At 52.0% G+C, this 24,248-nt stretch overlaps 1 protein-coding gene across 5 annotated transcripts in view; it reads left to right on the forward strand.

Annotated features, from left to right (window-relative positions):
* The window catches only part of DENND2B (DENN domain containing 2B), a 179,376-nt gene extending 156,470 nt beyond the window's left edge, over positions 1-22,906 (forward strand). For 3 of the 5 annotated variants that reach the window (XM_017500325.2, XM_037728425.1, XM_017500326.2), the window contains 15 exons: positions 686-901; positions 1,799-1,895; positions 2,467-2,511; positions 4,128-4,312; positions 5,300-5,409; positions 5,627-5,696; positions 8,735-8,812; positions 9,533-9,673; positions 13,771-13,919; positions 17,170-17,347; positions 17,586-17,627; positions 18,921-19,032; positions 19,628-19,867; positions 20,728-20,814; positions 22,124-22,901. In XM_017500325.2, coding sequence (XP_017355814.1) covers positions 686-901; positions 1,799-1,895; positions 2,467-2,511; positions 4,128-4,312; positions 5,300-5,409; positions 5,627-5,696; positions 8,735-8,812; positions 9,533-9,673; positions 13,771-13,919; positions 17,170-17,347; positions 17,586-17,627; positions 18,921-19,032; positions 19,628-19,867; positions 20,728-20,814; positions 22,124-22,158 — 1,785 coding nt within the window. In that variant the 3' untranslated portion in view covers positions 22,159-22,901. Of the gene's footprint in view, positions 1-685; positions 902-1,798; positions 1,896-2,466; positions 2,512-4,127; positions 4,313-5,299; positions 5,410-5,626; positions 5,697-8,734; positions 8,813-9,532; positions 9,674-13,770; positions 13,920-17,169; positions 17,348-17,585; positions 17,628-18,920; positions 19,033-19,627; positions 19,868-20,727; positions 20,815-22,123 lie in introns of all 5 variants that reach the window. The other 2 variants (XM_017500324.2, XM_037728426.1) reach the window with 2 other exon arrangements.
* Positions 22,907-24,248: the final 1,342 nt, after the last annotated feature.

A 24,248-nucleotide genomic window follows, 5' to 3' on the forward strand; every position in this document is an offset into this window, starting at 1 on the left:
ATACTTGCCTCCCCACTTGCCTTCCCACAGGGTCCATAGCAAGGATGGTGCCCTGGGCTGAGAGGTCAGTGTACATGGAGAGAGGCAGAGAGTAGATCAGGGCTGGGAGAGGGCAGCCAGGGCCTTGTGGGTGTGGGAGCCAATTCAGTGTGAGGCCTGCCAGATGCAGCTTTGGTGGTCAGAGCCCAAAGCCCCTGTGTTCTCCAAGAGAGAAGTTAGGAAGGCCAGGCTGCGGGCTCTCCCAGCAGAGCAGGCTGGCCAGTAGGTTATGGCCTCTGCTATCAGAAACCTTTTAGGACTGGCTCAGGGGCAGAGGTCCGGAAGACATTCTGTCACCCAGGCCCAGTAATCCTTGTCCCAAAGCTCAGGAAGAGCCCCCAGAATTCCCACTTTGCCTTCTTTCTCGTCTGCCTTCTTTGTCAGACGAGAACACAGGTGTTTTTAGCCTCTGCTTTCCTTTTTGCTAGCAGTAGTGAAGCTTCTTTTAGGGAAGGCAAGTATCTAATCTAGCTGTTACCTGGCTGATGAGCAGCTAAGGTCTTAAGAGAGGGATGGGCATTCCAGGGCAAGATTGCCGGGAGCCAGGGATACTGGCCCTTGGCCTCTGTGTCCCTGTCCCAGCAGATAGGCACGGGCCAAGGCCTCTGTGGCGAGCCCCTCTGGCATGTCCTCTCCCCCACGCCAGCTTTCCCTGAAACCCAACAGCCAGTCCCTGCGCAGTGGGAACTGGTCAGAAAGGAAGAGCCACCGGCTGCCACGGTTACCCAAGAGGCACAGCCACGACGACATGCTGCTGCTGGCTCAGCTGAGCCTGCCGTCCTCACCCTCCAGCCTCAACGAAGACAGCCTCAGCACCACCAGTGAGCTGCTGTCCAGCCGCCGGGCCCGCCGCATTCCCAAGGTACTCTCCCCAGAGGCAGCCCACTGGGGCTGGGCAGGTGGGCGGGCAGGCAGCCAGCCTTTCTCTCTCCTTCCTGGCTTCCTTCCTTTTCTGTTTGGACTGCTTCCTCCATTCCCCTTGAATACATTCTGGGTCCATGCCCTGGCCTCATTTTCATCCGATTAATTCCCCTTTCTTATCAATAAAGATGCATTAACTAATCTTGGTGCTCAGATGTGAGAGGAAGGAAAGGCTTGCCGAGGCTCCCCATTAGTAAGTGTGATAGATGAATTTGGGGGTCTCTGCACACATAAGCATTTCCAAGCTTTCAAGAACCTAGGACTCAAACAAGGGCTTGTCTTATAACTCGCAGCATTGAAGAGTTTTCAGCAACGATTTTCACACATAGGCAGCCAGGCCCAAATCCAGGATTTAGCCAAATGGTATTTTTAGCCTGCAAACAATGCTTGGGTATATTGGGAATTTAGCTTCTTCCTGTCGTGGCCCCAGGTTATGGCCCAGAGGGGAAAGGCTAGAATCCTTGTTCCTGTTATTGCCTCTCAGAAGCTCTTTGTCTCAGTTGGTTCAAAGACTCTTGGGACCCAGGAGCTCCCATCCTGTCTAGTTTGATCACAGTTTCCTTCCTCTGGGGAGCTTAGTTTAGTGTCCTTGTCTTGGGGCAGGAGAGCACTCCTGGGGGACTAAGTATCTCGAGAACTACCAGGCATGTCGAGTAGTTCTCCAGATACCTAGTCCCCCAGGAGTGCTGGTGAGTCACTGCTTGGGATGAGCTTCTGCAGTTAGACCAGCGTAGAAAGCTTGCACCAGTAAGAGCAGGGACGGGCTCCTACTCAGCCTTCTTGGAAGTGGGGCAGCCAATGTTAAGGTTACCTCACCCGCTCTGCTTTTCTCACCCAGCTTGTCCAAAGAATTAACTCCATCTACAATGCCAAGAGAGGAAAGAAGAGGTTAAAAAAGTTGTCTATGTCCAGCATTGAGACAGCATCACTGAGAGGTAGGCTTTGATGCCGGAGCTCGTTCAGGTGTCTGGGGCCCTTGGGCATTAGGAATGGGAGAGGCATCAATTTACATGTGGAGGGTAGAGCCCTGCCAGGAAATGGCCACATAGGAGGGAGGAGCAGAGAGGGAAGAAAGGTCTGGGATGGGTTCCTTCAGGCTTTGGGCTATGAGGCCCTGAGTAGGGAGGTGGGTATGGGAATCGGCTTCTGCAAAAGGAAAGGCCAGACTCACTGAGCATTGTGATCTGTTTCCCATTTCAAATCTTGGCCTCCTGGAGGCAGGGTCCTTCTGTTCCAGGCCTGTAGGCCCCTCTTCTGGCTCAGCCTCCAACTCAGACCCTCAGCTTCCCTCAGAAGTTTGAATATAGATTGGCACTTTGGTGTGAGCTCTGAGGGATCCTGGCCCCAGGCCACTCAGCTCCCTGCCTGCAGATGCCCGACCATGGCCCCAAAGTAGCCCAGAGGAGGTAGAGATCCATCCCCGGGGAGAAAAGCTGGGGTGGTGGGAGAGTAGAAAACATTGGCTGTGGGGTCCAGTGAGCATGCACTCTGCTGTTCCTTTTCCAGATGAAAACAGTGAGAGCGAGAGCGACTCTGATGACAGGTTCAAAGGTGAGGCACAGCTCCCACGAGCACAGAAGCCCTCCCAGCAGGGCTGCAGGGAATCAGCCTTCCCTTCCAATGCATGTGTGGTTCCAGTGTCCCTAAACTGGCCTGATGTGGAGAGGTGACAAATAGGCCAGATGCCAGACCAGCAGAGCAGGGAGTCACAGGGAAGTCTGTCCTTACACACACATGAGTTCAGCCCTGCAAGGTTAAATCCAGATGTTTCCCTTTGCCGAATGTAAGGGTGGTGACCTGCCCAAACTGTCACAAGCCACTGTCCATGGGAATTGGGTGCTAGATTTGCCTGGTTAATATTGTAGATCTCAGCCAGGCGCGGAGGCTCACACCTGTAATCCCAGCATTTGGGAGGCTGAGATGGGCAGATCACAAGGTCAGGAGTTCGAGACCAGCCTGGCCAAGTTGGTGAAACCATATCTCTACTAAAAAAATTAAAAAATTAGGCCGGGCATCGTGTCTTATGCCTGTAATCCTAACACTTTGGGAGGCCGAGGTGGGTGAATCATGAGTCAGGAGTTCAAGACCAGCACGGCAAAGATGGTGAAACCCCATCTCTACTACTAAAAAATACAAAAATAATTAGCCAGGCCTGGTGGCACACACCTCTAATCCCAGCTACTCAGGAGGCTGAGGTAGAGAATCGCTTGAAACCGGGAAGCAGAGGTTGCAGTGAGTTGAGATCGCGCCATTGCACTCCAGCTTGGACGACAGAGCGAGACTCTGTCTCAAAACAAACAAACAAACAAACAAACAAACAAACAAACACATTAGCCAGGCGTGGTGGCACGCACCTGTAATCCCAGCTACTCGGGAGGCTGAGGCAGAAGAATCACTTGAACCTGAGAGCCAGAGGTTACAGTGAGCCGAGATTGTGCCACTGCAGTCTAGCCTGGCGACAGAGCAAGATTTTGTCTAAAAAAAAAAAAAAGAAAAGAAAAAGAAAGTGTAGACCTGGAGAGTCAGAGATGGGTATAGAAGATTTCAAGGACCTCTTCTGGCAAGAAATGTACTGTAGACTGAGGAAAACTGTTCCTCTGGAGGCCCTCGGCCCCCTGTGTCCCCTGTCCTAGGAGAGAAGCCTGAAAAGGTTCTAGAACCTTCACATTCCAGGGTCCTTGGATACATCTTTGTGCTTTCTCTACTGGGAAGCCCTGGCTAGGATTTCCTGGATGATTATCCTCTCACCCCCAGCCACATGGGCAAGTGGACTTTGGCTTTAGGAACATGGACAAGGTTCATGTCCTGCTAGGGGCCCAAGGATGAAGTCTTCATGGATGTTCATTAATTCTGGTCCTTTTGGTAGAGGGACCAGGTGGGTGCCAAGATACATCCCTGGGTTTGCCTGGCCTCAGCAGTCCTGCCCCAGCTCAGTCTCCAGAGGCTCCAGGAGGACCAGGCCCACAGCTTCCCGTGTCAGGGCAGAGGCTTTGTGCAGGTGTCGGCACCGTGTGCCTGCCAGTCCTCCCCAACTCCAGGCTGGGGGTGTTGCCAGACTAGGCTCATGCACTTAGAAGTGCTTCCCAGTGATGAACTCTGACCCAGGGGTGGAGGAGCTAATGTGAGGCCTGTGAGGGTCCATTCCCTGATGTGCGACCCATCCCCAGCCCACACACAGCGCCTCGTCCACATCCAGTCCATGCTGAAGCGCGCCCCCAGCTATCGCACGCTGGAGCTGGAGCTGCTGGAGTGGCAGGAGCGAGAGCTTTTCGAGTACTTTGTGGTGGTGTCCCTCAAGAAGAAGCCATCGCGAAACACCTACCTCCCTGAAGTCTCCTACCAGTTTCCCAAGGTGAGGCCCTTCCCTCTCTCCACCTTGCCCATACCCCCCCTTCCATCCTCTACCCGCCAGGCCCATCTGGGGAAAGAGAGAGATCCTGTTTGCCATAGCTCCTCACCCAGCTGCCATAGTCCTGAGCCTGCCTCCTCTTAGCCAGGAGGGAAGACAGGGCTGCAAAGGGGTGGGTTTAGGCCAGTGCTTGTTGAAAGGATGAGGGCTGAGAGAGAACCTCTCAGTGTGCTTAGAATAAAATCCAAAACCATTAAATACTATATAGTTCACCCACCTAATGTATACAATTCTGTGTTTTGGTATAGTCACAGAATTGTGCCATCATCACCACAATCCATTTTAGAACATTTGTATCACCCCAGAGAGAATCCCTGCACCCACCAGCTGTCACTCCGCACTTCTCCCACTACCCTGTCTCACCATGCCTTCCCTGCTTGTCGCCAGCTAGCCTGGCCTCTCCCCTCTTCCTCTCACTCTCAGCCCCTCTCTCTGCCATTGCCTCTGCCAGGAATGTGCTTTCTCGTCACATGGCTGCTGGCTCCTCCTCATTTCTCAGTCTCCATTCAAGTAGGACCTCTTTCAGGAGATCTGTCGGGGACGCCTGCATGGAGCCCCTCTCCTGCCCAGCTCGCTCTGTCACATCATCTGCTTATTTTTTTTAATGCCCCCTTCTGAGATGTTGTGGTTGACCATCTCACTCTCCTGACCAGAATGCACAGGGTCGGGGACCTCGTCCCCTTCGTTTTGCATCGAGAGCCCTGGCATACAGCACCGAGTCAGATGCCACATAGAAAGCACCTCGTTAGCATTTATTAAATGAATGAATGATGACTCAGACCTCTGTAAGAATTCGGAGTGGGACAATGGTTGCTGAGATCATGTCCGTGGGTCAGTGGCATCTAGGGCCCTCAGGGGAGGAGGGGCTTCTCAGCCACCATCCCCTGCCCTCAGTTTCCATGTCATCTCCTGGTTCCTTCTTCCCTGCAGCTGGACCGACCTACCAAGCAGATGCGAGAGGCAGAGGAAAGGCTCAAAGCCATTCCCCAGTTTTGCTTCCCTGATGCCAAGGACTGGCTCCCTGTGTCAGAGTATAGCAGGTGAGGCCTGGCCTGGCCTGGCCAGAGGGAGGAAGGGGCATAGCTTTCTTGACCCCCATAACAGTGGGCACCTGAGTGGGACCTGCTCTAGTTTCAGCCTCCTCTCCTACAGCATCCTGGCCCTTCACCCCACCCTGGAGATGATGGTCCCTATTCTTAGGGGCTGTTTCCTAGGTCCTCTTACACCTCTCTGATGCCAGACTTCTCTTTGTTCCAGTGAGACCTTTTCTTTCATGCTGACTGGGGAAGATGGCAGCAGACGCTTTGGCTACTGCAGGCGCTTATTGGTGAGTGAGGCCATTCGGTCCTCAGGGGCTGGCAAGCAGGGGACAGGCCAGAGTGTGTGTGTGTGTGTGTGTGTGTGTGTGTGTGTGTGAGCGTGTGTGTGTGTGCGTGCACGCATGCGTGTGCGTGCCTTTCTGCAATTTTAACTTGTATGAAATCCTGTGTTCTGCTCCCTGAGGCCACCCTCTACCCACTGCCAACACACACTCTCTCACACGTGAGGCCCTTCTGGGAGAGCAGGGCTCAGAGTGGTGCTTCCAATGGGGCCTTAGGATCGGGGATTATCTGGATTAAGGGGAGGGAGTGGATCACCTTCTGCTGGGTGTTCATATCTTTTTAGTTTTTCTCTACTTTTCCTTCATTTCCCTTGGGATCGTGGGCTCTGATTGCTGGTCTTTGGTTGCAGGATCGAATCACCCCCAGCAGAAGTGTATATATGCATCAGATTAGGCGAGGGACAACCTTCCTCACCCCTATACCTGGCCAGCCTGAAGTGGGGAGGAGGCCTGTCTGTGATGTGGTAGGGCTGGAAATTGAGCAGGGACAGAGACATACCTTCTCTGGGAATCTGAGAGAGATACCTTGAATCTAGGGGAAAGGGATTGGGTTTTCAAAATGTTAGCCATAGGCCGGGCGCGATGGCTCATGCTTGTAATCCCAGCACTTTGGGAGGCCATGGCGGGCGGATCACGTGGTTAGGAGATCGAGACCATCCTGGCTAACACGGTGAAACCCTGTCTCTACTAAAAATACAAAAAATTAGCCAGGCATGGTAGTGCACACCTGTAATCCAGCTGCGTGGGAGGCTAAGGCGGGAGAATTGCTTGAACCTGGGAGGCAGAGGTTGCAGTGAGCCATGATTGTGCCACTGCACTCCAGCCTGGGCAACAGAGCAAGTCTCCGTTTCAAAAAAAAAAAAAGGAAATTGTTAGCTGTTTTGTAAAGAGAAGTCCTTCACCATCTCTCTTCCCATTAGTCCTGGGAAATAGATTGGGGTAGGGGCCCAGAGCTGACCCCTGCTGCACTCCCTGCTTGGAGCACTGGGGTTGTTGGCAAAGGGGGTTTCCACCTTAATGAGATAAAGCCTCCCCAGATACCATTCTAGGGGCAGATGAGAGGGGCACAGGCAGTGTACAGCAGGAGCCCTAAACCATGGATTTGGGGCCAGTCATTCATTCATTCATTTAGAAGCACTTATCATCCCTTATCGGAAGCCCTGATCTATTGAGAGTCAGGCACGTGCTAAGGGCATGTAAAGATGAGTTTGACATGGATCCTCCTCTGGAGGAAGAATAGGTGGCCTATTATAGGAGACTGGACTTTCAACACAGGAGGGATGGCCCAAGGGAATAAACTTGTTTAGGACCGGTCACATTCCAGGCTACATGCTTCAAGTATGTCTTTTTTTAAAAAATTATCACAGTAGCCCATGGGGTATTATTATCCCTGATCCATAGATTGGGAAGTCCAGACTCAGAGGGAGAATGACTTGCCCACAGTCATACAGAGCCAGAAGGGATTCCAGGTCTTGTCACCAATCTGGTACCCTTGGATCAGCCCCAGAGGGTGGACTGGGGAGAGGGGTGTTTGGAGGTAGAATGCCCAGGGAGGGGCAAAGGGCATCTGCACAGAAGTGATGCCAGGTGGGGAGCCAGGCAGAGACCAGCATGCCTCTGGCCACCTGGGCCTCCTGGGCTTGGAAGGAGTGTTGGGAAGGCCGCCTTTGCTGGAGCATAGATGGAGCAGAGCTGCTCCTTTGCAGTGGGGCTGCTGCCCCCAGGGAAGAGCATGTTTGTCCTGGCGTGCTCAGAGAGGGCCTGGGCTGGGTCCCTGCCAAGGGGGCTGGCACTAGCTCGGCATTCCTGCAGATTGGACACAATGATTCTAACCCAAATCCCACATACTTGATTTAATCACTTGGGGCTTTAGGGGAGGCGGGGGAGAGGGAAAGAGACAAGAGTGAGTTTCAGGCCTAATATGGACAAAAACAGCTTCTGCCCTCTCTTTAGATCTGTGACGTGTGGCCAGCAGGTTTGGAGACTGAAATAGCCCCATCTGCATTTGCTTAGCAGCCTGCATGAGGGGCCAGCACCTGCTGCCCTGCTCCCTCCCCACTCGGCCTTGCCAGGCCCTCCAGGCCCCTGAGCCCTGCCAAGCCTGCTGGAGAAGGCACTGTAGCCTGCATGGGAGCTCTCAGTGCCTGTCTCCCCTTCAGCTGCCCACCTGTTAAGTCCCGTTCTTCTTTGTGCTCCTTTACTCCACAGCAAACCTCCACCCAGTGTCTTTGTTTCCTTCCCTTCCTTCCTGTCAGAAATCAGCCAGCTTTAGGGGTAAGACAGCTGAACAGGGCCAAAGCAAACTCCTGGCTCCACAGCTTCTAGATATGTGGCCTTAGGCCATGGCTTAATCTTTTTGAACTCAGTTGCCTCATCTGTAAAGGGGATAGTAATCCTCTCTCTCACAAATCTCTTGTACAGTTCCAAGTCCAGGAGTCAGGTTTAGCAAATGTTCAGTAAATAGTAACTCCCATCTCTTGTCTGTTTTCAGTTTGCTCTCAGAGTGGAGGTCAATCAAGAAAGGGGGAAAAGAACCAAAAAAAGTGACATTTTGCCAAATGCGCCCTATAGGACCAAAAAGCTACAATGGCTTGCTCCTAAAGAGTACCCTAGTCCCTCCCATCTGCTGGGATCCCAGCCTCAGGGATGTGAATCTGCAGATCGCCCTGTAGCCTCTGCCAAACTGCTTTGCCCTTTGCCATCCCCTGTCAGTGTCCTCCTGGGAGGAAGGGCCGAGGCTGTGGAGGCTGGCAGGAGCCTGGTACCTTGGGCTGGGAATCCCTGCAGAGCTGAGGCCTGTCCTGAGAGCAGCAGCTTTTCCCTCAGGGCCCTGGTTGCAGAGAGGTTTAGAGGAGGCTTAGAGTATTCCTCCACTAGAAGGGCAGTCCTTACTCCTCAGTTCCCAGGGAAAAGGAGCCAGAAATGGTAATCATGCATTCTCTGTGTCTGTCTCTCTCCTCCTCCTCCTCCTTGTCCTGGCCCAGCCAAGTGGGAAAGGGCCCCGGTTGCCAGAGGTGTACTGTGTCATCAGCCGCCTTGGCTGCTTCGGCTTGTTTTCCAAGGTAAGAGGCTCTGGCAGGCTTCACTCCCCCTCCCCTCCTCCTCCCCTTCTCTTCTCCTCCCTCTCCCCTCCCCCTCCCCTCCCCCTCCCCTCCCCTCTCCCTCCCCTCCCCCTCCCCTTCTCCTCCCCTCTCTCTCCCCTCCCCTTCCCTTTTCCTTCTCTCCCTTCGCCATCCCTCCCCTAGCTGACAGCTCCCACAGGAGTATCTGCAGCCAGCTTAGATGAGAAAACCACCTGTGAATGTGAGCAAGCAGGAGAGAGAATGTAGGAGCAAGTACCAGCGAGCCTCTGACCCCCTCCTATTCCCCAGCCTGGCTCCCTACCCAGCCAGCTGGCATTTCCCCAGCTCCTGTGCTGGCAGTGTCTGCCCCTGTCACAGCCCACCCTGGGCCCTGAGCAGAGCCAGAGTCCTTGGGGAAGCAGGAGCACGCAGGGAGCTGACTCTTGGGTGGTATTTCCTTTGCCCAGCTACTGCACCCTTGGGGACTGAAGCAAAGCCAGTTAGGGAACAGAGTAGTCACTGAGTGCCAAGGAAAATGGGAAGGGTAGAGTGTGCAGATCCTGGCAAGACTGCCTTCCCTTCTCCCAGCTTCTGGGCCACCCTGGTCAGCTGCCCTCTTGGCTGGGCCACCCTGCTTGGCTGCCCTCCTCTCTGCCCAGGAGGAGGGGAAGGGCACTGCCCTGACAGCCTTCCTCTTTGGGCTGCTGGCGGTGGGCACAGGTCCTAGACGAGGTGGAGCGCCGCCGTGGGATCTCCGCCGCATTGGTCTATCCTTTCATGAGAAGTCTCATGGAGTCACCCTTCCCAGCCCCTGGGAAGACCATCAAAGTGAAGACATTCCTGCCAGGTGCTGGCAATGAGGTAGGAATTTCTGCCGCCTCCTCTCTCAGGCTACGGACTGGGGTGGCAGGGGGACCTGGCTAGCCAAGGTTACAGTCTTTGCAGGGTGCAAATCGTGGCCCCTCCTTGCTCAACCATGTCGGTGTACCTAATCACTAAGGACCAAAACAGTGAACAACAGGAATGTACATTTGGTCCCTAGTGTACCTAATCACTAGGGATCAAAACAGTGAACAACAGGAATGCCCAGCTCTCCGCTCCTCCCAGGGGCCTTCTCTGACCCATATGGACAACACTGCATTCCACCTGCCTTCCTTTTGTTCATTTATTGAACAGTTACTGAGTGTGTGCTGTCTCAGAATCAGGGACTGTGCCAGACCTCAGCGCAGAGTCAGAGTTAGAGGGACACAGCTCTGTCCTCATGGAGTTTGTAGTCTAGTGGGAGATACTAATATTATAATAATAAACATTTTTACATATAAATACATAATTTCTAAATGTGTTAAGAGCCAAGTGAAAGCACAGGACCCTATGAGAGTGTGGAACAAGGGGTCTGCTTTAAATCGGGGCCAGGGAAGGTCTCCTCTGAGAAAGTGACATGTTACCAGAGATCTAAGTGGTGAGTGGGGGCAACTACATGAAGTGGGAGGAGGAAGACAAAGAGAAGGATATGAATGGGAGATTATTCCAAGTAGAGGAACCAGCATCTGCAAAGGCAAAAGTTGGGCAAGTGCATGTGCTGGTCAGAGGGCTGACAGTGGGGGCAGGGGTGGGTTGTCAGGCAAGAACCCAATCACGATGTCCCTGCCAGGCCCAGTTAAGGATTCTGGGATTTTATCTAAAGCAGGGATATGATAAGGTCTGATAAATGTTTTCATTTCCTTTTGTTTTGAGACAGGGCCTCACTCTGCCACTCAGGCAGGAGTGCAGTGGTGCTATCACAGCTCTCTGCAGCCTCAGTCTCCCGGCTCAAGCGATCCCCCTGCTTCAGCCTCCTGAGTAGCTGGGATTGAAGGCATATACCACCACACTCAGCTGATTTTTGTCTTTTCTGTAAAGACAGGGTTTCGCCATGTTGCCCAGGCTGGATGCTGGTGGGAGTGGCCGCCAGAGGAAGAGGTTCAAGCTGCAGGAAAAGGAGGGGCTAGCAGAGTGTAGTGAGAAGATGTGGGTATTAGGCTCCACGGAGGGCTTGGATTTTATTAGGATAGGAGGAAGTGACTTGGTAGATTTTGGATTATCTTCTGATGGCTTTGATTTTCTCAAAATAGAAAAGGTCACGCTGGGCACGGTGGCTCATGCCTATAATCCCAGCAATTTGGGAAGCTGAGGCAGGTAGATCACAAGATCAGGAGTTCAAGACCAGCCTGGCCAATATGATGAAACCCTGTCTCTACTAAAAATACAAAAATTAGCTGGGCGTGGTGGCGGGTACCTGTAATCCCAGCTACTCGGGAGGCTAAGGCAGGAAAATCACTTGAAACCAGGAGGCAGAGGTTGCACTGCACTCCAGCTTGGGTGACAGAGCACAACTCTGTCTTAAGAAAAAAAAAAAAAAAAAAAGGTCAGGCTGGGTGCCATGGGTCACGCCTGTAATCCCAATGCTTTGGGAGGCCGAGGCATGTTGTTCACTTGAGGTCGGGAGTTCGAGACCAGCCTGGCCAACATGTTGAAACCCCATCTCTTCCAAAAATACAAAAAAAAATTAGCCAGGTATGGTGGCATGCACCTGTAATCCCAGCCACTCAGGAGGCTAAGGCAGGAGAATCTCTCAAACAGGGAAGGTGAAGGTCGCAGTGAACCAAGATCACACCACTGTACTCCAGCCTGGGCGACGAAGCGAGATTCCGTCTCAAAAGAAAAATCAAAATAGGAAAGGTCAACCTTAGAAAGTAAGAGGTGGATGTTGGGTTCTAGGATAGAGAAGAAGAAATAAATAAGTTGTAGGGAGTGGGAGGGGGACTGACCGAAAAAAGCATACCAGGCTTGCTGAGCAGCGGCAAATCCTAGCTGGAGGCTTTCTTCTTGCCTCTTTTCTCCCCATTGTTTAGAGGAACTTTAGGCTTCATGGTGGGTGTGGGTGCAGCACAGGTGACCCTGCCCTGATAGCCCAGCATCATGCCTGGGTGATCTTCGTGTCTGGCCCTGGCCATCTCACTGGGCTCTCGTCATGCTGACTTGACACTGTTCCCTCAGCCCTACTTCCTTTCGCCTAGAAGACACTTCCCTTTTCTCTTTGGGGAGTCCAGTACCTCGTGCTGAGAGACTCCCCTGATCCCACCCCACCCACATGAGCTTGGCTGCCCTCCTAGATGTCCTGCCTGCTGCTGTGCAGATTCTGGTCACACCTGCCTCTGTCCTGGCACCGGACTCCCAGGCTGTGACTGCTCGGCTCCTTCAGCCCCCGGGCTTGATCTCTTTGAAGGCAGGCATGCATGGAAAGAGGCAGGGACATGGGAGCAGCCTGTGTGAATTCTCAATCCCTGGGGGAAGGGGAGGGTTGGGCCCCAGGGACCGTAGGGACTGGGGCTGGGTCCTGGAGAGCAGAGCCTGTTGGGTTGCATTCAGGGAGCTTGCGACTTTTGGGGTGGGGACAGGGCCTGGAGCAGGTATAAAGGGCTCTGGTGTCATCTGGTACTGCATTCCTTGAGCCCACATTCACTGACCATTTGGGGTGTACCCAACATCCATTGGATCTCTGGGCCTTCTGGAAGTTCACCATGAGATGGGAGACAGTGCACACAGAGAGTCACCGTGCCCTGTGCCCATTTTGATGCTTCTCTGGGGCATCAAAGTTAGGAGTTAGAACTCTTTTTTTTTTTTTTTTTTTGAGACGGAGTTTCGCTCTTGTTACCCAGGCTGGAGTGCAATGGTGCAATCTCGGCTCATCACAACCTCCGCCTCCTGGGTTCAGGCAATTCTCCTGCCCCAGCCTCCTGAGTAGCTGGGATTACAGGCACGTGCCACCATGCCCAGCTAATTTTTTGTATTATTAGTAGAGATGGGGTTTCACCATGTTGACCAGGATGGTCTCGATCTCTTGACCTCGTGATCCACCCGCCTCGGCCTCCCACAGTGCTGGGATTACAGGCTTGAGCCACCGCGCCCGGCCAGGAGTTAGAACTCTTTCACTTGCTTAGACTCTGAGGAAGAAGTGAGATGAGGTGGGGGCATTGCCTGTGACGCCATAGGGCAGTGAGAGAGAACTGGTGTCTCCCCTAGTTTTCAGGACCTGCACATCTGTGCTGCACATACCTGCTGTGGGACCAAGGATGAGGCCAGGCAGACCCCAGGGACAGCTGCTTTGGCATGGCCTGAGTGTCAGCAGTCCCTCCTGCCCTCAGCGCTGGGGTCACTCACTACGTTCCACCCCCATGACTGCCCCCAGAGAAGTGGCTCTCTGAGCCTTAGCGCTGACCTTGGGAGCAGCATTTGGAGGGAAGAGGGGTAGGCCCGGCCCTGATTAGATAGTCTTGCTTCCTGGCAAGGGTGCAGAATGGCCAGCCCTTTGCTTGTGTTTTCCTTTTGCCTGGCACAGGACTGAGGGTGATGGAGATAAAGGCCAGATGGCAGGACAAACCACCTCTGGAAGGAAACTCTTTCTAGCAGGAAAGGGAGGGGACATGGCAGCAAGGACACCAGCATTCTTTCCAGAGGTGGCTGGGAATACAGTCCCGAGATGCGGAGATGCTGCTCTTCATGACCTGGAGAGCAGTGGGGTCTAGTCAGCATTGGGGGCTTAGACCTTTGCCTGGGGAGAGGGGCAGGAGGACCCCAGTGTTGTGGCTGTGTGGTTCCCTGCATCTCCCTATCTCTAGAGCAGTCAGCCCTCTTCCCTTCCTGAGTTCCTGATGGATAGTCCCTCAACCCCTTCCTTCTGGAGCCTTCCCATGTTCATAGGCAGCCCTCTGTGCCGGAGGCCAGGTGTGTGAGTGTTATGAGAGGAGAGCCCTAGTCCAAAGGGCCGAAAAGAGGGGTTCACTGCATAGCAGGGTAGATGAGAGACCTGGAAAAGAGCAGATGGGAAGGGGAAAGCAGCCTCCAGTTGCTTTGTGGAGGGCCGGATGGCGGCACCCACTTGGCCAGGCCCGACCCGCTTTCCCATCGCTCTCCTGCAGGTGTTAGAACTGCGGCGGCCCATGGACTCGCGGCTGGAGCACGTGGACTTTGAGTGCCTTTTCACCTGCCTCAGCGTGCGCCAGCTCATCCGAATCTTTGCCTCGCTGCTGCTGGAGCGCCGGGTCATTTTTGTGGCAGATAAGCTCAGGTAGGGCCCAGATGGGCAAGGAAGAAGAGCGGAGCGGGGGAAGGCACGCCCACAAGTGAATCAGCAAGTGTGTAGGAGGCTGAGCGTGTGCTGGAGACCGGTGCTGGCGTGGGGCTGTGTGTAGGGAGATAAAGACTAGATGGAAAGGTAGCACCCATGGGTGGGTGAGGCAGCAGGGTTTGGGAGCACACAGATGGTGGGATCAAGAACTCTGTGGAGGGCTTGGCCTGAGGGAAGAGGGAGGGGTGTTTCTTACTTTGTAACATCCAAGACTGAGCAGGTGCTGGTATAGGTACAGGGGAAAGGTAAGAAACTGAGTGAGATTTTTGGCGGATAGTTGCGTTTCTTCTGGAGGGGGAGGCAGAGCCATCGCTGTGGGATGCTGAGTTTGAGGAAAGAGCAGCTGTGAGGAAGGGACAAGGACACTGACCGGGACAGTGTGAGCAATGCTGAGCCAGCCAGCGAGGGTCCTGTGGAGGGTGTCCCTGGAGAAGGCGCTGGTTGCAGTGGCCCGGGGCTGGGCATTGGGAGGGCTGGGGAGGAGGATGCGGTGTGGGCACTGAGGTGCAGAGAGGAGAGTGGGTGAGGAAGGCTGGCCAGCCCACACGGGGACAGACGATGTGCAGGGCCTGGAGGTGCCAGGGCAGTGGGGAAGCTGGTTTAGGAGGAGTAAGAAAAGAGCTGGATGGGTCACAAGTCTTGATCTGAAACGCTGGCATCTAGGATTTTAGAGGTAGAGATGTTGAGAAGGTCTGGTTGTGGCCATGAGAGGGGTGGCAGAAGTGATGGTCACTGGACGTGAAGCATTCTAGGAAGGAAGAAATTGGAGCTCTCCTAGACAGCCAAGGTTTAAAAAACAAAAGTTTATGTCAGGGTAGGTGGGGGTGAGACAGGCAGGGACAGTGATTTGGCTCCGATGAGTAGAGGAACACTAGGGTTTTTGGTTCTTTTTTTTTTTTTTTTTTTTTTTGGGGTTTACTCTTGTTATCCAGGCTGGAGTGCAATGGCGCGATCTCGGCTCACCGCAACCTCCGCCTCCTGGGTTCAGGCAATTCTCCTGCCTCAACCTCCTCAGTAGCTGGGATTACAGGCACACGCCACCATGCCCAGCTAATTTTTTGTATTTTTTATTAGTAGAGACGGGGTTTCACCATGTTGACCAGGATGGTCTCGATCTCTTGACCTCGTGATCCACCCGCCTCAGCCTCCCAAAGTTCTGGGATTACAGGCTTGAGCCACCGCGCCCGGCTGGGTTTTTGGTTCTTATGCTGCTTTAGATAAAATGATACAGACACACGTGGAGTGGTTTTAAGGAGCAGAGAGTTTAATAGGCAAGAAGGAAGTGAGAAGAAGGCAGGAGCTCCCCAGTGTAGAGACAGAGGGAGGGGGGCTCCAGAGCTGAGAGAGGGAACAGAACCCCAAGTGCTACGGATACCAGCCAGTTTTATAAGAAGGCTGGAGGAGGGGGCGTTTGATTTGCATAGGGCTTAGGGGATTGCTTTGACCAGGCCTGTCATTGATGGAGACCCTGGAAAAAGCTGGTCCTCCCACCCTAGCCTTTTAATATGCAAATGTTTAGCACACTAGTTAGGTAGAAAAAAAGAAAAAGAAAAAAGAATATGCAAATGCAGGGTGCCATGATGTTCTACACACGTGGGGATGTGCAGGGCAGCCATGTTGTTGGCACATGTTGGGGCAAAGGCAAGAGGATAGCAGTGGGTCCATGTTGAGTGGACCCAGTTTCTAATGGTCTGTATTTGCATATCAAAGGTTGCCTGCCCAACTCTGAGAGCCAGGCTTTCCTTCTAGACGAGAAACATTTTGGGAGCTGCTTTAAAAGAAACGAAAATTTTTCCTCTTTATCTGCTTAAAATAATTTAATAACTCCTACAACAACAATGGGTTCCTGGCAACATGTTATATACTCTTTTGTTCAAGGAATAATCCATCCTAAGCAGTGGTTTCTCTAGAGTGATCATTTGGACATTCATTAAGCCACCTTAATGTCAGGTGCTGAGAGGAGGGCAGTGAAGGAAAATCCCCCTTCTGGTCTATCCTCCGCTAGGTCCTGAATCCCTGGGGTATTTCATTACGTATGTATGAGGGGTTAGTTGAGAGGAGCCCTAAAAAGGAACTCTCGATTGCCCTCATCGGGGCAGGAATGCAGGCCCATCCTCAGCCCAGAATAAGAAAGGAAGAAGAAAAACCAGGGCTGCTGACTTTTCCAGAGAGTGCCAGGGATTAGAAAGGAAAACTGCCCCTCACTTGTTCCCGTCACAGGCTCAGTGCTTCTGTATCTCACAGTTTTGTGGGCCCATGAGGCCCTTGTGAAGAAATCCAGCCCAGCAGCTGGAATGAGCTGAGTACAGCAGCTCCAAGAGGTCCCTGCTGTGTGCCAGCCATGGTCATTGTCAGCCAACAAAGCCCCTGACTGCGCAGCTTTGGTGCCCTGGCCTGGCCTGACCTTAATGGCTCCGAAAAGAGCCTGGACCGTGAGGTTTCTTTTCTTGAAGGTTCTACCCTTTAATTCAGGGCTGAGCCTCCTCTTTGCCACCCGCCCCCCAGCCCAGCTCCCATGGGGCTGTGAATACAGCTATTGTTTCCTGTGGTTGCAGCTGCCTCTGAGCACATTCCAGGACCATTCTGGGAGGGAAGATCCCAGGGTCCTCTTCTTGTCCTCTTCTTGTCCTGGCTGGGTATTCAAGTTCTGCCAATTTAGGGTCTTAGAAAAGATGTCCTTCCTGTTCTGCTTGAGGTCTGCCTCTGGCTGGAGAGGGGAGGGGTAGGTCCAGCCAGCTCATGTTCCGTTGCTGATGTTTTAGGTTTTCCACAAGTTCTTTGTCCCTCTCACCTAGTTCTGATATAGGATAGGGGAGGGTACCCAGGATCCGCATTCACTGGCCCTAGGAGTTTACAAAACCTTCTGCCTCCTCAGCCACAGGCCCATTGGTGTGCCCCCGAACCCGAGACAGCCCTTTTCCAGATCTTTGTCAGATGACTGGCCTGCAGTTGCTGCATACCTTCATGGCTGTTTGTAGGTGCAGTTCCCAAAGAGAGTAATAGTGTTGTCCTTGAGGCCCTCCACAGTGGGAAGGTGGGGACTTCACTAGTCTGCAGGGTCCCTGACCCCCATTAGCATTTTTGTTGCACTGGGAGGTTTAGGATTAAAGGCTGTCCTGAGCCTCCAGCAAGCTCTAAGGTCCTGGGCTTGGGCTCAGGTGCACTGTCTCTCTGTCTGTCTGCCCATCAGTACCCTCTCCAGCTGCTCCCACGCGGTGGTGGCCTTGCTCTACCCCTTCTCCTGGCAGCACACCTTCATTCCTGTCCTCCCGGCCTCCATGATTGACATCGTCTGCTGTCCTACCCCCTTCCTGGTTGGCCTGCTCTCCAGCTCCCTCCCCAAACTGAAGGAGCTGCCTGTGGAGGAGGTGGGCCACCTGGGGGAACCAGTAGGGGGTAAGGGTGGGGGGGAATCAGGTGCTGGGATCTTATTTGTGACCCCTGGGCCTCTTTACCAGGCTCTTATCCTTTCTCCCTGGGAGGTCTGTGCCCGGCAGGAGTTCCTCCTGTTATCTGACCCTGGGAACCTGGGAGGTCTGGAGGCCTGGCAGAGGGCATTGTGGGACTCACGCCCTGAGCCACTCCGCTAATGACTACTTTTCTCAGGCGCTGATGGTGAATCTGGGATCTGACCGATTCATCCGACAGGTAAGAGGATGGGTACTTGCTAGACTCGGGCTCCTGAGCACGCTGTGCCAACACACACAATACTCAGCCTTCACAACCTGTTTGTTGAGCTCTCTAGGTTCCATACTCACAGATTAGTCAGGTGGGGAGAACTGGTCTTGGAATCCCGCACCTCAGCAGGGTCTGCCTTTGCAGTGGCATTATCAGCTTCTGGAATGCAGCATGCAAATTCGAAGAACTCTGCCTGGGAGTCGGCCTGGGAGTCCACAGACTTGACACTGGGCTTTGCCTGCTTTGAGCCACATAGTTTTGGACAGGCCTCTAAATTCCTCTGAGCTCTAAAACAGAGATGTTGACAACGCCTGCCTTGAAATGTTGCTGGAGGTTACACAAATAACTGTAGATTGTTACGTAATGTACAGGTTTGCAATCATTGTTGTCAACTACAAAAAGCCTTTGTTAGTCGTGGAAATCCTCCTGGCTCTCTACAAAGGAGCACAACTCAGTGCTCTCCCCTGTGGGAATGTACTTACTGTCTGTTCCACTCCAGCGACAGGGCTGAGGACGCCCTGGGTACCAGGCATAGTGATATGGACACGGAAACACAGTGTAGAGATGGAAACAACAGTCTAACTTCATTCCTGAAACACAGGCTGGCCAGTCTCCCTGCTCCAAGCCTACTGTGCCTCCCACCTGGAGCTGAAGATGGAGGAATTGGGGAGACTTCATCAGCAAGCCCTAGCTGGTCCTGGTCACAAAGGCCAGTGAATGCCACACCGGCTCTACCACCTTTTTTTTTTTTTTTAAGACAGGGTCTCACTGTCGCCCAGGCTGGAGTGCAGTGATACAGTCATGACTCACTGCAGCCGTGACCTCCCTGGGCTCAGGTGATTCTCCCCATCTCAGCCTCCTAAGTAGCTGGGAGTACAGGTGCATGCCACAATACTTGACTAATTGTTTTTTGTGTGTGTGTTTTGTAGATAGAGGGACCTGCTAAGTTGCCCAGGTTGGTCTCAAACTCCCTCCTGGGCTCAAGCGATCTTCCTGCTCAGCTTCCCAAAGTGTTGGGACTACTGGTGTGAGCTACTGTGCCTGGCCTCCTACCATTTTTTAATCTCTGTAACCTTGGGCAAGTTTCTCAGCCTTTCTGTGCTTCAGCTCCTCGTTAAAATGAGCTTGATGATAGTGATCAGGGTTATTGGGAGAAATAAATGAGATTATCTAGTCAAGTTCTTCAAACAGGTCTTAGCACATAATACGTGGTCAGTCAGTGTCAGCTATGATTATTGTCACTGTGCTTTCTTTCTCCTGCAGATGGATGACGAGGACACGTTGTTACCTAGGAAGTTACAGGCAGCTCTGGAGCAGGCTCTGGAGAGGAAGAATGAGCTGATCTCCCAGGACTCTGATAGCGACTCCGATGATGGTGAGGATGGTACCTGGGCACAGTCAGCTCTGCTCCAGGCTCCCTCTGCTCTGGGTCAGGCACCCATAGGGCCAGAACTCTGTTTCTGTGCACCAGCCCCTTTCTGGATGATGAGACTCCGGCTATTAGCAAGAACTTGGTCTCACTGTAGCACCTCTTCTACCCCAGGTGGTTTGGGAAGGAAAACCCAGAGACATGTGGCAACCCCAAAGATGCTTTCCCCTGACGGGAAACTAATTATTCCTCCCTCTCAGGCCTTGCCTCAAGACATTGCTGGAGATGAAAAGAACTTGCTCTCCCTCGGAAGCCAGAAAAATCACATAGGGTGAGGGATGTGAGGAAAGTGGTGCTCTGGTTTCTGCTTTAATTCATCCAGCAATTACATTTCAACTTCCATGTTCAGAACACAGTTTCTGGCCTTCTGCAGCTCGTAAGCTAGTTACAAGGCCATGAGCACAAGAGAGAAAGCTTCCAGAAAAGAAGAGTGGTACTGGCTGGAAGTCTTGTTGGGGAGAGGAAGATTACACCAGGTGAAGATTGAGGAAGGCTTTGCAGGCTCTTGACCTGAATCTCAAATATTTTCTTTTCCCTTCAGAATGTAATACCCTCAATGGGCTGGTGTCGGAGGTGTTTATCCGGTTCTTTGTGGAGACCGTTGGGCACTACTCCCTCTTCCTGACACAGAGTGAGAAGGGAGAGAGGGCCTTTCAGCGAGAGGCTTTCCGCAAATCTGTGGCCTCCAAAAGCATCCGCCGCTTTCTTGAGGTTTTTATGGAGTCTCAGATGTTTGCTGGCTTCATCCAAGACAGGGAGCTAAGAAAGTGTCGGGCAAAGGGTAAGGCCTGGTTATCGGCTCTCTTCTCTAACTTTTTCACCCACAGCAGGGCTGAAGAAACAGGTACTATGATGGAAGCTGTTGGACATGAGCTAGGGCCAGGCCTCTTAACATCCCTTCACTTCTGTTAGAAACTTCCAAGGGAGCATTCTTTTTCCCCTGTCCCAGTTAATGCCTTCACAAGGCCGTGCACAGGCTGAGCTGCACGGCTAGAGGTGGGACTCATCTCCACCTAGGAGCTGCATGCCATTGGTGGCCCACCCCCTCCTCAGATGCCCTTCTGTACAGAGAAAAGGAGCAGACTGAGCAATTTTGGGGGTTCTGAGAACCCAGGGTTGGGAAGTCCCTTAGAGAGCACTGGGCCAGTGTCATAGGTTGGTGGCAGTCTTCACTTAAGGCAGGTGGTTATCTCGTCTTTTGTTCTTTCATCAGCTCACTCTAGGGCTTTTTCATCTCATCACAATCTTTCTGTCTAACCTCAGGGTTCGTATTTCTTCTGTCCTCTAATACTATCCACTTAGTATAACAACCTTTTTGGAACACATGGTAGACTGGTCTGAAGGAAGCTGGAGATGTCCACGTGGGGCAGCTTTGAACTGAGAAGCAGCCTCCTCACCCTAGCGTAGTTTGGGAATGTGTACAGGGAGGCAGGGTGGCAGCAGTGAACCCCTGTGAGATGTCACTGATGATCACTTTGATGAACCAGTCCGAATTCTAGTAAGATGCTCCTACAGATCACCACCTCAGATGCTTGCTTTCTCCTTTTTTGGCATCTGTGCTCCATGGTTCCCTTCATATAGGCTTCTCCTTCCCTTCTTCCAGTGACTGTTCTCTTCGCTGTGCCTGTTTCTCTTACCCAGGCCTTTTTGAGCAGCGAGTGGAGCAGTACTTAGAGGAACTGCCAGACACTGAGCAGAGTGGAATGAATAAGTTTCTCCGAGGTTTGGGTAAGTAGCCTTGTTGCTGATGAGATAGATGTTCAGCAAGAAGGGAGGGGCTGGGGAATTTGTGCCCCCCAGAATACTCTAAATCATTGTCAACATGTGTTATACTGGGGCTGTAGACAGAAAAGGATGTAGGCATCCCATAGTGAAGAGAAGGTTCCAGCCAGATTTCCAAGGGCATTTTGCACAGCAGTTGTCCTTCAATATCTACAGGGGATTGGTTCCAGGATACCCAAGGATACCAAAATCCACAGATGCTCAAGTCCCTTCTATAAAATGGCATAGTATTTGCACATAACCTTTGCATATCCTGCCATATGCTTTAAATCATCTTTAGATTACTTATATTAGCTAATACAATGTAAATTGTTTTATTTTATTTTAGTGACAAGGTCTTGCTCTGTCAATCAGGCTGGAGTGCAGTGGTGCAATCCTAGCTCACTGCAGCCTCAAACTCCTGGGCTCATGTGATCCTCCCTCCTCTGCCTCCTGTGTAGCTGGGACTACAGGCGTGTGCCATGACACCTGGCTATTTTTTTTATTTGTTTTGTAGAGATGAGGTCTTGCTATGGTACCCGGGCTAGTCTCAAACTCCTGGGCTCAAGTAATAATCCCATCTTGACCTCCCAAAGTGCTGGGATTACAGGCATAAGCCACCGCATCCAGCTGCAAATAAATATTATACTATATTGTTTAGGAAATAATGATGAGAAAAAAAGTATATATATATTCGAAATAGACACAACCTTCCATTTTTCCCCCAAATATTTTTGATCTCCAGTTGGCTGAATCCATAAATGTGGAACCCATGGATGCAGAACTCATGTATATGGAGGGCCGGCTATATTTACCAAGTTGCATTACAAAGAGGTATCACAGGTTCTCACATATATCAGGTCTTTCTTTGTGCACTCCTTTTGGAGTAAATATGAAGGCCATTGGAGTCAGTGAGCTTTCCTCTAGACCATAACAGGTCTGCAGACGCAGCATTGTGAGTGCCCTTCCTGCAAAAACCTCCCGTCCCTGCAGGGAGCTCAGCCAGCCAGATCGTAGAATCATAGCATGTCTCTGTTTAAAGAGAAATTAAGACCAAAGAGGTTAAGTGGCTTGCCCAAAACCACACAGTGATTAATACCAGTGCCCTAATTACAGGTCTCACGTGTTTTCACTGCCCTGGATCAGTTCACAGCTATAATCCAGTCTTCCTAATCCTTCCTCTCCCACTGAGAGGGCCAGGGCTACAAGGAGTAGAAGGAGTGGAAGTTGGAAGGAATAACATTGAACATTCTTTCTTGTTCTCTCTGGCCCACAGGCAACAAAATGAAGTTCCTCCACAAGAAGAATTAAGCCCCCTTCTCAGTAGCAGAGTCCAGTGTTTTGCAGAGCCTGAAGCCTAAGGAGAAGGCCTAGCCCGGGACCCTCTGGGCTGCTATGGCTGCTCCGACCCCACAGATCCCATCCTCCAAGCCAGCCCACCTCTGCCTTCATCATATCTTGGGATACTGTTTGTAAATAATCTGCTGTAAGCTTTCTTAACTTTTTGTAACAAGCAAAGATAATATGGTAAATATTTGTATATTCCCAAGGGGCCAGGTGCTTTCCTGTCCTGCCAGAACATGGATGAAGTTTCGCTGGGTGCTCGTGACTGGCCAGTTTTGTGCAGCTGACTGTCTTGGCCAAACCACTGATCTTCCCTGGAGGCCTTCGGCCGGCCTGTCTGCCTGCCTGCCTGCCTGAGGCCCCTGCTGCCAGTCTTGGGCCCTGGAGAGCAGATGCTGTCTTGTTATGTACAGGAGGACCTTTTAAAAAATCTTAGATATTCTATTTTTTTCTGGTAGTCCCCATACCCAGACCCTCTGTTTTTAAAGGCCAAGGCCAGTCAGTCCCCATTTGTAGTGTGGTACCAGGCTCTTAGGCCTGGTCCTCTCACTCCTCATTGAGATGGTCAGTGTGTCATGGGAAGCCCACCCCCAGCTCTGCCAGTGCTCTCTGGGCCTGGCTCCCAGTCAGCGGTGGCCACAATGCGGTACAGGGCATCCCTCCTTTCCATCTACGGGTGTTCTCAATAAACAATGTACAGTTGTTTGGGCCCAGAGCCTCATGTGTTCCTTGGCTTTGTTATCTAGAGTTCACTCTCCTGGGAATGGGCTGAGACTGGCCAGTCAGGGACGAAACACCATCATGCAGGGAACCGAGTACTTGTTGAAGGAGTTAGCTTCAGTGTGAGTCACTGACCTCCCCGAAATGGAGCGCTCCAGCCTGAGTTGCGTGACTGGTCTTAAGAGTTAGAAGATACCCAGTTGTTGCAGCAGGTCGGCTTTCCTCTCCAGTAGCCAACTTTTCAGCCTGTGCTTAAGCGTTTCCAGTGTTAGAAAGAATGCTCTTTCCCCTTTGGCCCCATTTTTAGGGAAATCTTAACATTTTCCTCTTTAGCCTGCAGCCCCTAAGATGTCATTGGGTGTCCTGACATTGGTGGAGTAAAGCCCAGCTAATGCCAACCCAGGCGTGGGCAGAGCCCTGACCCACTCCCTGTGACTCTTCCATGTCACTCTGTGAATGGTTTTTCCATGGGAACCCTAGGTTTTCATACAGAAAGCTCTGCTACATTCCATGGAAGAGGAAGGAGAGAAACAAGGTGGGAAACAGGATGGTTTAGGCTTTTCACCCACCAAGGCCTTGGGAGAGCAGAGACTTTGCAAACTCCTAAGAGAGGCATTCAGCTGCAACTGTTTTCTTTGGTATTGTGTTGGGGTCTGATAGGATTCAAACTATGGTGTAAAGTTTTCCTGTCTTTCCACCTCTGTTGGTTTAAACAGGAGATGATCCCATCCTAAGTTTCCTTCCCCTCTTCCCTCTCCCTATCTCTCTTCAGGCCTGCACAAGCCCCAACCTGTCTATGGTTTGGGGCTGCTGTAAGTCTCAGAGAATAAAGTGGAGGGTTTGTCTTCTGGTAAGGCAAAGTCATTTTCTGGCTCTGCCGTTTGCCGGGACGAGGACAGGGATTGAGACCTTTTGAGTCTTCAGTTGATATCAGAGAAGACAGGATTGCAACCAGAAGACTCAGAATGGGATGTAGTTCCCTCCAGAAGTCATCACTGTTAACTCAGCCTAGGCTTAGGACAGTCACAGAAGTGGACTCCTTAAGAAAAATATGGATTTCATTCCTAAAAGGTACGTGCACTCTCTCTCTCCCTTCCTCCCCCATGCTCCTCCACCCCTGCTTTTCAACGTAGCTCCAAAGAACCTTTACATATGTGATCAGATCACGAGGTATATGTGTAAATTCTTTATTTGTAAATTTTGTTGTTTTTTAATTTGTATTAATGGGGTCTCACTATGTTGCCCAGGCTAGTCTTGAACTCCTGGGCTCAAACAATCCTCCTAAAGTGCTGCGATGGCAGGCATGAGCCACCATATCCAGCCTTATTTATAAATTT

Source organism: Cebus imitator, unplaced genomic scaffold (genome assembly GCF_001604975.1).
Source record: "Cebus imitator isolate Cc_AM_T3 unplaced genomic scaffold, Cebus_imitator-1.0 Scaffold265, whole genome shotgun sequence".
Taxonomy (NCBI): Eukaryota; Metazoa; Chordata; class Mammalia; order Primates; family Cebidae; genus Cebus; species Cebus imitator.